Consider the following 12,927-nt stretch of genomic DNA (forward strand, 5'->3'; position numbering starts at 1 on the left):
AAGTTGAGCTGGTGTCAACAAACATTGTAGAAATATTCTCGAAGCCTATGAGTTGTTTTCCTGCTTGTGTCTGGCATGCTAAATGGTGAAGCAAATCACTTTACCAACCAACAGACAACATCAATCATCTTGTGAGAAGGTATGCATATTTAATCGAATGTTCAATCCAATCCCATTGACAGACATTTTTTGTTTGCTTTTTGTGCAATGTTTGTTGGAGAATTCTGCAAATATGTTGACATTTTCTGATTTGATTTAATTTGGTTTAGAGATGGTTGGTGGATCAGTGACAATATATAAGATTAAATAATTAAATATATTAGAAATGGAGTGTAAAAAAGTTTCTGAAGAGAATCAAGAGAATAAAGAAAATGTCCTTATGCTCATAAGGTGATATTTTTTGGCACTGCATACTGGATCTAAATAATAAATATTTATTCATACTGTTCTACTTCCATTTTGACAGAAATATGAGAAAAAAAGAAACTTAGGTTAATCCATGTCTTTTGTAATGCTCAATTCATCCCTGACAGCCTTACAAGAACATTATTACATTGAGAAAAAAACACAATGTTGCAGATAATGGAAATAAGGCAAAGAAATACAAAATGCTGCAAATACTCAGTAAGTCAGGTCGCTTCTCTGGAGGTATTGACAGAGTTCAAGTTACATATTGGTGATGTTAACTTGTTTCTCTTTTCGAAAATGCTGCCTAACCTGCTGAACTCTAGCATTTTCTGTTTTTATTAAGTGTATGTACGAGCAAGGAGCAGGTCTCGGCTATTCAGCCCTTCAAACCTGCTTGGCTGTTCAATAAGATCATAGCTGAACAGAGAAAGTCCATGGAAAGTCTTAGTCTCAATTCCCTGCTACACCCAATAACCTTTCATCCCCATTTTTAATTTGTTACATTGACAACCAAAGCAATATGCACAACAGTGAGATAAATGACCAGTTTATGGCTTGCAAATTGTTTTCAAAATAACTAGGAGGCTAATGTTACCGCTGTGATCAAAGAAAGGTTGGAATAATGGCAGGCCAGTCAGTTTAGCCTTGGTAGCGGGGATGCTTTTAGAAATCATTAATCAAGATAACCTTAACGTCACTTGGGCAAATACAGGTTAATTAAGGAAAGTCAATATGTGACTTTTTCTGGACAAAATGTACTTTACTAACTTGCTTGAGTTTTTAATAAGGTAACTGAGATTAATGTAGATGACCTGATGTGCAAAGTGTATGTTCCCTACACAGAAGAAGTGCACTGCTATAGGAGTTGGCTGCTGAGATCTAGTTGCATATGTGAGTTGTACTCTGACAGATGGAGTTTAATTTGAATAAATGTGAGGTGTTGCATTTTCTTGAAACAAACCAGGGCAGAACTAATATGTAAGTGGCAAGGCCCTGCAGAGTATCATCAAACAGAGAGACCTGAGGTTTAGGTACTTAATTCTTTGAAAGTTGCATCGAAGGTAGTCAGGGTGGTTGAGAAGGCATTTAGCACGCTTGCTTCCATTGCTCAGACATTGATTGCAGGAACTGGGACATCATGTTGAGGCTGTGCAGGACCTAGGTGAGGCCACTTTTGGAGTAATATGTACAGTTCTTGTTGCCTTCCTACAGGAAGGATATTACTAAATTGGAGATGGTTCAGAAAAGATTCACCAAGGTGTTGCTGGGGCTGAAGGGTTTGGGTTATAGGATAGGCTGAGATTTTTTCACTGGAGTGTCAGAGGTTGAGGGGTGACCTTATCGAGTTTTATAGATAAGATGAATAGCAAAGGTCTTTTCCCTAGTGTGGGGTTGTGGGTGTTAAAAAGTGGATGGCATTTGTGTAAGGTGAGAGGTGAAAGATTTAAAAGGAGCCTTAGGGGCAATTTTTCCACACAGATGATAGGATTTTTAGAAAGGATTCTGAGGGATAAGATTTATGACCATCTGGAAGAGCATGGCTTGATCAAATACAGTCAACACGGCTTTGTGAGGGGTAGGTCATGCCTTACAAACCTTATCGAGTTTTTTGAGGATGTGACTAGAAAGGTTGATGAGGGTCGAGCTGTGGATGTGGTGTATATGGACTTCAGTAAGGCATTTGATAAGGTTCCCCATGGAAGGCTCATTCAGAAGGTCAGGAGGAATGGGATACAGGGGAACTTAGCTGCTTGGATACAGAATTGGCTGGCCAACAGAAGACAGCGAGTGGTAGTAGAAGGAAAATATTCTGCCTGGAAGTCAGTGGTGAGTGGGGTTCCACAGGGCTCTGTCCTTGGTCCTCTACTGTTTGTAATTTTTATTAATGACTTGGACGAGGGAATTGAAGGATGGGTCAGCAAGTTTGCAGACGACACAAAGGTCGGAGGTGTCGTTGACAGTGTAGAGGGCTGTTGTAGGCTGCAGCGGGACATTGACAGGATGCAGAGATGGGCTGAGAGGTGGCAGATGGAGTTCAACCTGGATAAATGCGAGGTGATGCATTTTGGAAGGTCGAATTTGAAAGCTGAGTACAGGATTAAGGATAGGATTCTTGGCAGCGTGGAGGAACAGAGGGATCTTGGTGTGCAGATACATAGATCCCTTAAAATGGCCACCCAAGTGGACAGGGTTGTTAAGAAAGCATATGGTGTTTTGGCTTTCATTAACAGGGGGATTGAGTTTAAGAGTCGTGAGATCTTGTTGCAGCTCTATAAAACTTTGGTTAGACCGCACTTGGAATACTGCGTCCAGTTCTGGGCACCCTATTATAGGAAAGATGTGGATGCTTTGGAGAGGGTTCAGAGGAGGTTTACCAGGATGCTGCCTGGACTGGAGGGCTTATCTTATGAAGAGAGGTTGACTGAGCTCGGTCTCTTTTCATTGGAGAAAAGGAGGAGGAGAGGTGACCTAATTGAGGTATACAAGATAATGAGAGGCATGGATAGAGTTGATAGCCAGAGACTATTTCCCAGGGCAGAAATGGCTAGCACGAGGGGTCATAGTTTTAAGCTGGTTGGTGGAAAGTATAGAGGGGATGTCAGAGGCAGGTTCTTTACGCAGAGAGTTGTGAGAGCATGGAATGCGTTGCCAGCAGCAGTTGTGGAAGCAAGGTCATTGGGGTCATTTAAGAGACTGCTGGACATGCATATGGTCACAGAAATTTGAGGGTGCATACATGAGGATCAATGGTCGGCACAACATTGTGGGCTGAAGGGCCTGTTCTGTGCTGTACTGTTCTATGTTCTATGTTCTATGATAGTTTATATGTGGAATGAATTGCCAGAGGAAATGGTAACTGCAGTTAATTAAAACACTTTCGATAAATTTGGTCGGATACGTGGATAGGAAAGGCTTAGAGGGATATGGGCCAAACACAAGCAAGTCGAACTAATTTAGTTTGGGAAACCTGGTCGGTATCGATGAGTTGGACGAATTAGTTTCTGTGCTGTATGACTCTATGAATCTTTGACCCTATTAAACTTTATCTATCACTACTCGGCCTACTTGCCCAATTTATCGAGATCCTTGAGTAATCTTAAATAATATTCTTCACTGTCAACGACATCACCAATTTTGGTGTCACCTGAAAACTTACAAAACATTCCTCCTCAATTCTCATCCTAATGTAATTGACAAGCAATGGTGAACTGATTCCTGTGGAACACTGCTGGTCACAGGCCTCTGGCCCAAAACAGAACCCTCCACCACCACCCTCTGTCTCCCACCATCAAGCCAATTTTGTATCCAATTGACAAGACCTCCCTGAATCTCATTTGATCTAACTTTGTTGGGGTAGTATATTAGCATGCATAGAGATTGGTTGACTCATAGAAAACTGAGAGTTGGCATGGGGGGAGTGTTGCTTTTTAAGGTTCAGAACCTGTGACAAGTGGTGTTCCATACAGATCAGTGTTGGGGCCACAATTATTTACAATATATTGACATGAGTGAAGACAGGGAATGGTAAGTTTGGGGATGGCATGAAGAATTTTTTTTGGAATATTAGTTAATTGATTCAACAAAACCTTGACAGATGGAATATAATGTAGGATAATGTGAGGTTATGCACTTTTGCAGTAAGAATCATGGGGTTGAATATTAATCAAATAGGGAAAGACTGCAGAAGGCTATAGCGCAGAGAGATTCGGGAGTCCTCATCCATGAATCACCAAAAGCTTGCACTCCAAGTTCAGCAGATAATTGAGAAGGCAAATGTAAGGCTGGCTTTAATTTCAAAGGAATGGAACATAAATATAAGGAGGTCTTGTAGACTGGGCTTGGAGGCATTTCAGAGAAGGTTGATTATGTTGGATCTGGGATGGAAAGGATTGTCTTATGAGGAAAGGCTCAGTAGGTTGGTCCTGTGCTCGTCGGAGTTTAGAAGAGTGACAAGCAACCTTAATGAAACATACAAGAATCACAGGAGAATAGGCTGAGTAGATGCAGCAAGATCGTTTCTCTTTGAGGGAGAGTCTAGAACCAGAAGGCATAATCTCAGAATAAAGGGTCACCCATTTAAGACAGAAATGAGGAGAATTTCTTCTCTCAGAGGGAAGTGAATCTGTGAAATTCTTTACCACAGAGGGCTGTTGAGGCTGAACCATTTAGTCTATTCAAGGGTGAAGTAGATTGGTTTTTAATCAGTAAGGGAATTAAAGGTTCCCGGGATAAGGCAGAAAAGCGGAGTTGAGCATTATCAGCCAGGATTTTCTTGAATGGTGGAGCTTGATGGTCTGATGGCCAAATTCTGTTCCGATGTCTTATGGTCTTAGTGTTGATAATGCCTTCCATCACCTTGCTGGTGATCAAGAGTAGGCCAATGGGCCAGTACCAACATCAGAAATTGCTGGAAATGCTCAGCAGGTCTGTAACCATCTGTGGAGGAAAAGCAGAGTTCATGTTTTGGGTCCAGTGGCCCTTCTTCAGAACAGTTCTTCTGACCTGTTCTGAGATTTTCCAGCAATTTTTCTGATTGTGTTTTGGATTTCCAGCATCCATAGCTCTTCGGTTTTCTGATGGGGCAGTAATTGGTTGGGTTGGATGTGTTCTGTTTTTTATGTAGAAGACATACCTAGGCAACTTCCTCGTTGTTGGGTGGATACCAGCATTTTCGCTGTGCTGGAACCGCTTAGCCAAATGGAGCAGCACGTTCTGAAGCATAAGTCTTCAGCATTATTGTCAGAGTGCTGTCAGGGCCCATAGCCTTTGCAGTATTTAGTATCTCCAGCTCCTTCTTTATTTCATGAGGAGCGAATCAAATTCACTGAAGTGCTGAGGATATGTAGATGAGACAGAGGAGGATTATCCACTTGTTATTTCTGGTTGAAGATGCTGGGAATGTGTCAGCTTTTGCACTGCAGTTGTCCGGTTTGTCACAGGCGTATCTACAGTGTATCTGCACTGGGATACTGATCAACATGGTATCATACAGCTATGACAAAAGTGATGATTGTGGTGTCGGCCTCTCAGGATGATTTGATGTCTGCTCTGTGCATCAGTACCATGTGGATCATGGTGACATTCTCTCCCAAATACCTACATCTGAACAGCTACCCACCCATTACTCCAGTAAGAAACATGAGCGACCTTTAAAGGGCCAGCTATTGAACCTGTAATTGAGGATCTTTTGTCTCACATTCACTCTTGCGAAGTTTGCACTGGTGATTTGTTGAATTTGCAGCAACCTGACAAGGAGGGAGAGGAGACCGATAGTAGGAACTGCAGATGCTGGAGAATCCGAGATAACAAAGTGTGGAGCTGGATGAACACAGCAGGCCAAGCAGCATCTCAGGAGCTTTCACTCCCCAGTTTCTGGAAAATCTGCAAAAGATGTGAGGGCTAAAGTTGACCAAGGGCAAAACCTTGGCCTGAAAACATGATGGCCGATCACAGTGGAGACAGGGAAAGCTGTGCGCAGAGGTGTTTACTTTTGCTGCTCAAGTTATCTCTTGCTAACACGAGTCAGCTGTCAGTATTGAAATATGGACATCAGATAAGGATGCTTGATCACAACTACAGAAAGTTCCTGATAACTGGTGGTGTAACTTGGGGAAAATCTCATTAACATCATGTTTACTAATGTCACGGGAAAGATACTGAAATATATATCTCCCAGAAAAAGTATGGTCATCAATGAAACCTTTGCACAACAATTCTGCTTCAATAAATGTAACCCAGACTTTTCTTTCTGTCAACGAACCCATTTTCTACTCAAACTAGTGTTTCCTTCCATTTAATACGTTTGAAATTTACATTCAGCCTCTAATTAAAATCCATATACTGAAATGCAGTTTGTTTATGTAGCTGATCATTCACTACATCAAAAATCTCTAGTAACATTTGTCAAATAGGACAAGGTCGAACTTGTAATTCTTGATCAAGGCATTCCTTTCCTAATTCTCACCAACAATAACAAGGATTTCAGATAAAGAATTTGGGGTCAGCCTGAATCACATATCCTTTGCAGCATTTTTCAAAATGTGTTAATGTTTGAAATGATTTTACTCTCGATTATTGATCTGCTTTTTGTTTCTTTCAGAAATGGAGAACATAGCCTTTAATTTGTACGATATGAACTTCAGTGATATATTTGAAAACTACAGCAGTGACTGGTACTCTTACATTGATCCTGACATAAGGCCCTGCACCCTCGTAATTAGTGGCAATTGGATCAACACGTTTCTGGCTGTTATCTACAGCCTGGTGTGCTTCCTCGCTGTGACAGGGAACATTATTGTAATGATTGTCCTACTTTATGATCGACGTACCATATCATCCACAGACACCTACCTGCTACATCTGGCAGTGGCTGATCTGCTCTTTGCTGTGACCCTGCCTTTTTGGGCAGTGGATGCTGTATCTGGCTGGGTGTTTGGTGATGCCATGTGTAAAATTATCAGCATGTTACAGGAGATTAACTTCTACAGTGGGATTTTATTGCTGGCTTGTATCAGTATTGATCGTTTTCTGTCCATCGTCTACGCTACACGGGTCCACATGCGGAAGAGTCCATTTATATGTCAGGTGGTTTGTGCTGCTGTTTGGTTGATGGCTATTATCTTATCTTTACCAGTTTTATACAAAGGCAAATTTACTCCACCCGGTTTCACAAGACAGATGTGTTATGAGATGCTTGTTGGGGAATTGGCTGAAAAGTGGAGAATAGTCACCAGGTTTTTGCGGCATTTTATTGGGTTTGTCATCCCTCTCGCTATCATGATGTTCTGTTACAGTGTGACAATCCAGAGACTGTTTCAAACAAAGGGATCACAGAAATATAAAGCGATGAAAGTCATCATAGTGGTGGTGTTGGCTTTTCTCATTTGTTGGTTCCCACACAATATTACTGTGTTCTTCGACACACTGATGAGGAGCAAGCTTATTGCTGAAACTTGTGAGAAGCGTAATCATATTGACCGAACTCTATTGGGAACTCGAAGTTTGGGATTCCTGCACAGCTGCATTAATCCAATTATATATGCATTCATCGGGGTGAAATTCAGGATGAATCTGTTCAAAATTTTGGAGAGTAAAGGAATTATTAAACAAAGAAGAATGGCACAATATAGGAGATCTGTATCTTTCTCCTCTGAAGTTGGACTAATTTCAAGCAACATATAGAATCCTTATGATCTGGTTACTGTGACCAATCAGTGAGATACCAAGTATAAATAAATAAGGTGAATATCAAAGGCTCAAGGGTAATGATGCTGTGCAGTGTTCAGAATCGACCAGAATAAATTGACATATCCTGCATTGTTTATTGTTTTAATATGAAATGTGAAATGCTTAGAAATAAGGCTAACCTCTTTCCAGTGTAGAAGTTCTGGATCTGATGGTGCACCAATCTTCATCACATATTCTAATTAACTTTTAAAAAACTTAATTGATAGGATGTGGATGGTGCTGTCTGCTGCTGGAAATTCATTCCATACACGAAGCACTCTGTGCAAAACAATTGTCTGCATGTGTTATTAAGATCTTTCCCCTCTCACTTTAATTGTCCAGAGGCTGGTTAAGAGTCAGCCACACTGCAGTGATTCTTGAGCCAGATGTAGACCAGATCAGATAAGGATAGCAAATTGCATTCTGTAAAGGGAACTTTCTTAAGGCAAGAACAAATTAATGTGAATACTGGATGTTGAAAATAGAAACAGAGAAGATTGGAAGTTCTCAGCATGCCTAGCAGCAATCATATTCTGAAGAAATGTCTTCAACCTGAAATGGTAACTCTGTGTTACTCTATTGTGATGAAAGGTGTATAGTGCATTATATTTTGAGTTTTGTTTTAGAAATAGAAGGCAAATGGATATGGATAAGTTCTGAGAATTAAGTATTTTGAAGCAGGCCAGAAGTTATTTTCTTCAGCATAGAGTCATAGAATCATATAACATGGAACTAGACCCTTCAATCAAATCAGCCCATGCCAATCAGAATCCAAAATTAAACTGGCCCCACTGCTTGTGTTTGTCCCCATATCCCTCTGAATCTTTCTTCTTCATGTACTTATCTAAATGTCTTTTAAACACTGTAACTGTACCAGCATCCATCACTTCCTCTAGACGTTCATTCCATACATGAATCACTCTGTGTGAAACAATTGCCCGCATATGTTTTTTAAGTCTTTCTCCTCTCACCTTAAAATTATGCTCTTAAGTCTTGAAATATCCCACCCTTGAAATAAGTCCCAGCCTATCTTTATAACTCAAACCTTCCATTCCTGGTAACATCCTGGTAAATCTCTTCTTAGCCCTTTCCAGCTTAATAATATCCTTCCTATAACTGGGTGACCAGAACTGGACACAATACTCCAGAAGAAGCCTCATCAATATCCTGTACAAACTCAACTAACATTCTACATGTAAATCATTTGTATAAATGTCAAGCAAAAGTCAGCCCAAAACCAATCCCTGTGTAACACCACAATTTCCTCCCCAACTTCCCCACATGCCTTCCCAGAGGTTTATCCACTTTATATTGTAATAAAACCCCCAGACCTTCCTCTTTAGTAATGTGAACTATTTTCATAACATTGACATTTATTGTCTTGAATTCTCTATCCTCCATTTCTTTCTCTACAGTAAAAATTGCAATGAAATATTCATTGAATATCTCTCCTTTCACCTGAGGTTCAACGCAATGATGATCTCTTTGATTTTTAAAGGGCCTTACTCTCTCTCAAGTTGCTCTCTTGATCTTAACGTACTTGTAGAAACTTTTTAGATGATCCTTGACCTTAATTGCCAAGGCTATCTCTTGTCCTCTCTTTGTCTTCCTGATCTTCCTCTTAGGAATGCTGCTACACTCTCTACACTGTTCAACAGCTTCATTTTAACCCAGTTGTTTATAAATAATATAAGATTCTTCTTTATTCTCAACAAGAACTTTGATATTCATCTGGTGCCTTTTAAGCCTACCAACAACCTAACTGCATCAATTTTAAAAAAGCATGTTAGTGGGGGCGATAGTCTACTGGTATTATTGCTGGACTGTTAATCTAAAGACACAGATAATGTTCTGGAGAGAGATAATGGGAACTGCAGATGCTGGAGAATCCTAGATAACAAAGTGTGGAGCTGGATGAACACAGCAGGCCAAGCAGCATCTTAGGAGCACAAAGGCTGACGTTTCAGGCCTAGACCCTTCATCAACCTTTTCTGATGAAGGGTCTAGGCCCGAAACGTAAGCCTTTGTGCTCCTAAGATGCTGCTTGGCCTGCTGTGTTCATCCAGCCCCACACTTCATTATCTCTAATGTTCTGGAGACCCTGGTTTGAATTTGAATTCAATAAAAATCTGGAATTAAGAGTCTCATGATGACTTTGAAAGCATGCCGGAATGGTGGAAAACCCATTTGGTTCATAATGTCCTTCAGGGAAGGAAACCGCCATCCTTACCTGGTGTGGTCGATATGTAACTCCCGACCCACAACAATGTGATTGACTCTGAACTGCTCTCTGGGCAATTAGGGATGGGCAATAAACGCTGGCCTAGTTAGCAATGCCCTCATCAGGTTCCTGAGCAAGGTCTGTAAGTGCTAATTATGAAATATTTCAACCGCTGAGCTTACATTGGGCAATAAAATCCATCAGTTTTGTTTTGACTTCGGGATAGAAGGTTCAAGGTGTCCATTCATAAGAATGAGGAATTCAGGTTATATGAAAAAACAATTTATCAGAAAGGAGTTTAAGGGAATGACTGACCCTAACCAAAGAGTTTGAATTTATGAATCTTCCAAGGTGAAATTGGATAGAAATCTTTAAGTGGTTAGAACAGAAAAAAGTTTAGGATGACAGAATTACGAGAGGCCCTTAGAACATAGAACATAGAACAGTACAGCACAGAACAGGCCCTTCAGCCCACAATGTTGTGCCGACCATTGATCCTCATGTATGCACCCTCAAATTTCTGTGACCATATACATGTCCAGCAGTCTCTTAAATGACCCCAATGACCTTGCTTCCACAACTGCTGCTGGCAACGCATTCCATGCTCTCACAACTCTCTGCGTAAAGAACCTGCCTCTGACATCCCCTCTATACTTTCCACCAACCAGCTTAAAACTATGACCCCTCGTGCTAGCCATTTCTGCCCTGGGAAATAGTCTCTGGCTATCAACTCTATCTATGCCTCTCATTATCTTGTAAACCTCAATTAGGTCCCCTCTCCTCCTCCTTTTCTCCAATGAAAAGAGACCGAGCTCAGTCAACCTCTCTTCATAAGATAAGCCCTCCAGTCCAGGCAGCATCCTGGTAAACCTCCTCTGAACCCTCTCCAAAGCATCCACATCTTTCTTATAATAGGGTGCCCAGAACTGGACGCAGTTAGTGTTAGTGGAAAGAAATTGTAAAATTGTCTCTGCAGCCCAAGCAAGGGAAACTGTGATGCGTTGGTTAAAATTAAAAGGAAGCTTGAGATGAGTGAAATTTCTTTGGAATTGAATATCAGTTACGGGATAGTTTTGGGGAACTGGGTGAAGCTTTGATTTACTGCTTTTGTAAAGATTTTTCTAACTGTTTTATAAATATATATCTTTTCTCTTTTGTGCAATAAACTTATGTCTTGTTGTTAAAGAACATCTGTAGTCTCGTGTGAAAATGTTTCATTAACTATCCACCATGGCATATGTCTCTACCTAACTCTACTGGATAAAACACAAGGCCACTAGCACTCACCCCTTACAAGCACATAAAGGCAGACGTACACAAAAAAACTGCATGCTACAGGTGGAGTGAAAGCCTGCAAAAACATTGTCCACTTGATTTGCTGAGCTGATCTCTCTGTTGATTAGAATACTGCTTCTCAACCTTACACTATTTTGCAAGAGGCACAGGATGACTGGTTCAACTTGTAAAGGTCTCTGTCATATTGTTCAAAAGTCAGAGCTAACATTAAATGATGACTGGCCATAAATTAGCTCTCTTCATGTCTATGATACTCTTTTTTGCAGAGCATAAACAGTTCCTTCCCTCCAGAGGTTTGATCGCTTCTGCCTGAACATTCGAACATCGAAGCTTTTCGCCTCCCGGCGAGCCATTTGCATCATTGCTGCCAGGCAGGAGGCCCTTGCCACTGGAAACTGTTCCCTAATGCCCAGACCAATCACCTCCTCAGTGCCAGCTGGATCACTATTTGTGAACAGATCCCTGGCTCCAGCTGGTCTGCAACTAGATCATTTCCCACTGCTTGAACCAGCAGCTGTGTAAACAGCACTTACAATGAGGCTCCGGGAAGTTGCTTTTAGACAGTGCAGCAGCCCTACAATAATTCTTGGTTTTTAAACTACGTTTTTTTTCCATTTCATTCCACAATCAAAAGTAGCAGTAAGAATTAAAAAGGATTTAGTTTTTAACAGCATCACGATTGCAGCAACGTAAGATGCTCCCGCTGGAGTTTCTCTGCTCACTGGACCCTTTTCCTTTCAGTTTCTTTTTTCTCTCTTTCCTGCAGTTTTTCTTCACCCCCAACTTTTACTCTCTTAAACTGCCCTATCTGGAATGGAAAATAGAGTCTGGAGGTGAGTCCCAGAAGTAAGTCGTAGCCGGAGTGGGGAGCAGAGTGATTGCGAGTTGTGTCCCGGGAGGGATTTGCAGCCGGGGACCAAGTGGGGAACAGGGTAAGCGGGGGTGGTGGCGGGTGCGAATCCAGGAGCCATTTGCAGCCAGACCAGGGAGCAAAGCGATTGAGGGCCGAGTACTAGGGCGAGTCGCAGCTGGAGCCCGGACCAGGAGCAGAACGAACCCAAAGACAAGTTCAGAAGCGAGTCGCAGCCGGAGCCCGGGGAAGGGAGAAGGGTGATTACAGGACGAGTCCCAGAAGGGGTCACGGCCGGACTGGGAACAGAGCTACTCCAGGCTGGCTGGGGAGTTGAGTCCTGGGCTGAAGATAGTCTGCGGAGGCAGCGAGGCCTCGTGTTCTGAAGCCTGGTGGACATGGACTCGGTGAAAAACGATTACAACTGAGAGCTTTAAAGATACTTGCTATTATCATTTCAGACTTTTTAAACTTTGTATTCCATGCTTGTCTATTTTTCTACTATTTCAATTCTGTGATAATCCTTGAAAGTTAGCGAGTTTTGAGAAGATTTGTAGCTCAGGTTGAGGTTCTGGATGTGAGTTTGCTCGCTGAGCCGGAAGGTTAGTTTTCAGACGCTTCGTCACCTTTTTTTATTTGAAAAAATATACTTTATTCGTAAGATGTACAAAAAAAAAACATATTTACGCACCTACCCAGTCATGCAAGCCGCTCCGGGTTACCCAGGGGTACGTACACCAACTAAAGGAAAAAACAAAACAAAGAAGAAAAAAAAAACAAAACAAAGAAAATGCCCCGGCAGTCGTCACCCTGCACAGTCCCCGTTGGCCCCCTGACGAGTTGGGGAAGGCGCCAGCTGGGCCCAGTTACCAGATAGCGTTCTTTTTTCTATTCTGGACGAGGGGTTTCATACCGTGGTCTTTCC

At 41.6% G+C, this 12,927-nt stretch overlaps 1 protein-coding gene across 1 annotated transcript; it reads left to right on the top strand.

Moving 5' to 3' along the window:
- Window positions 1-13: 13 nt before the first annotated feature.
- On the top strand, window positions 14-9,524 carry LOC125454201 (C-X-C chemokine receptor type 2-like). The gene is made up of 2 exons (XM_048534728.2): window positions 14-139; window positions 6,509-9,524. The coding sequence occupies exon 2, from the start codon at window positions 6,511-6,513 to the stop codon at window positions 7,588-7,590; it is 1,080 nt and encodes a 359-aa protein (XP_048390685.1). The 5' UTR covers window positions 14-139; window positions 6,509-6,510; the 3' UTR covers window positions 7,591-9,524.
- The last annotated feature ends 3,403 nt before the right edge of the window (window positions 9,525-12,927 follow it).

Source organism: Stegostoma tigrinum, chromosome 7 (assembly GCF_030684315.1).
Source record: "Stegostoma tigrinum isolate sSteTig4 chromosome 7, sSteTig4.hap1, whole genome shotgun sequence".
Taxonomy (NCBI): Eukaryota; Metazoa; Chordata; class Chondrichthyes; order Orectolobiformes; family Stegostomatidae; genus Stegostoma; species Stegostoma tigrinum.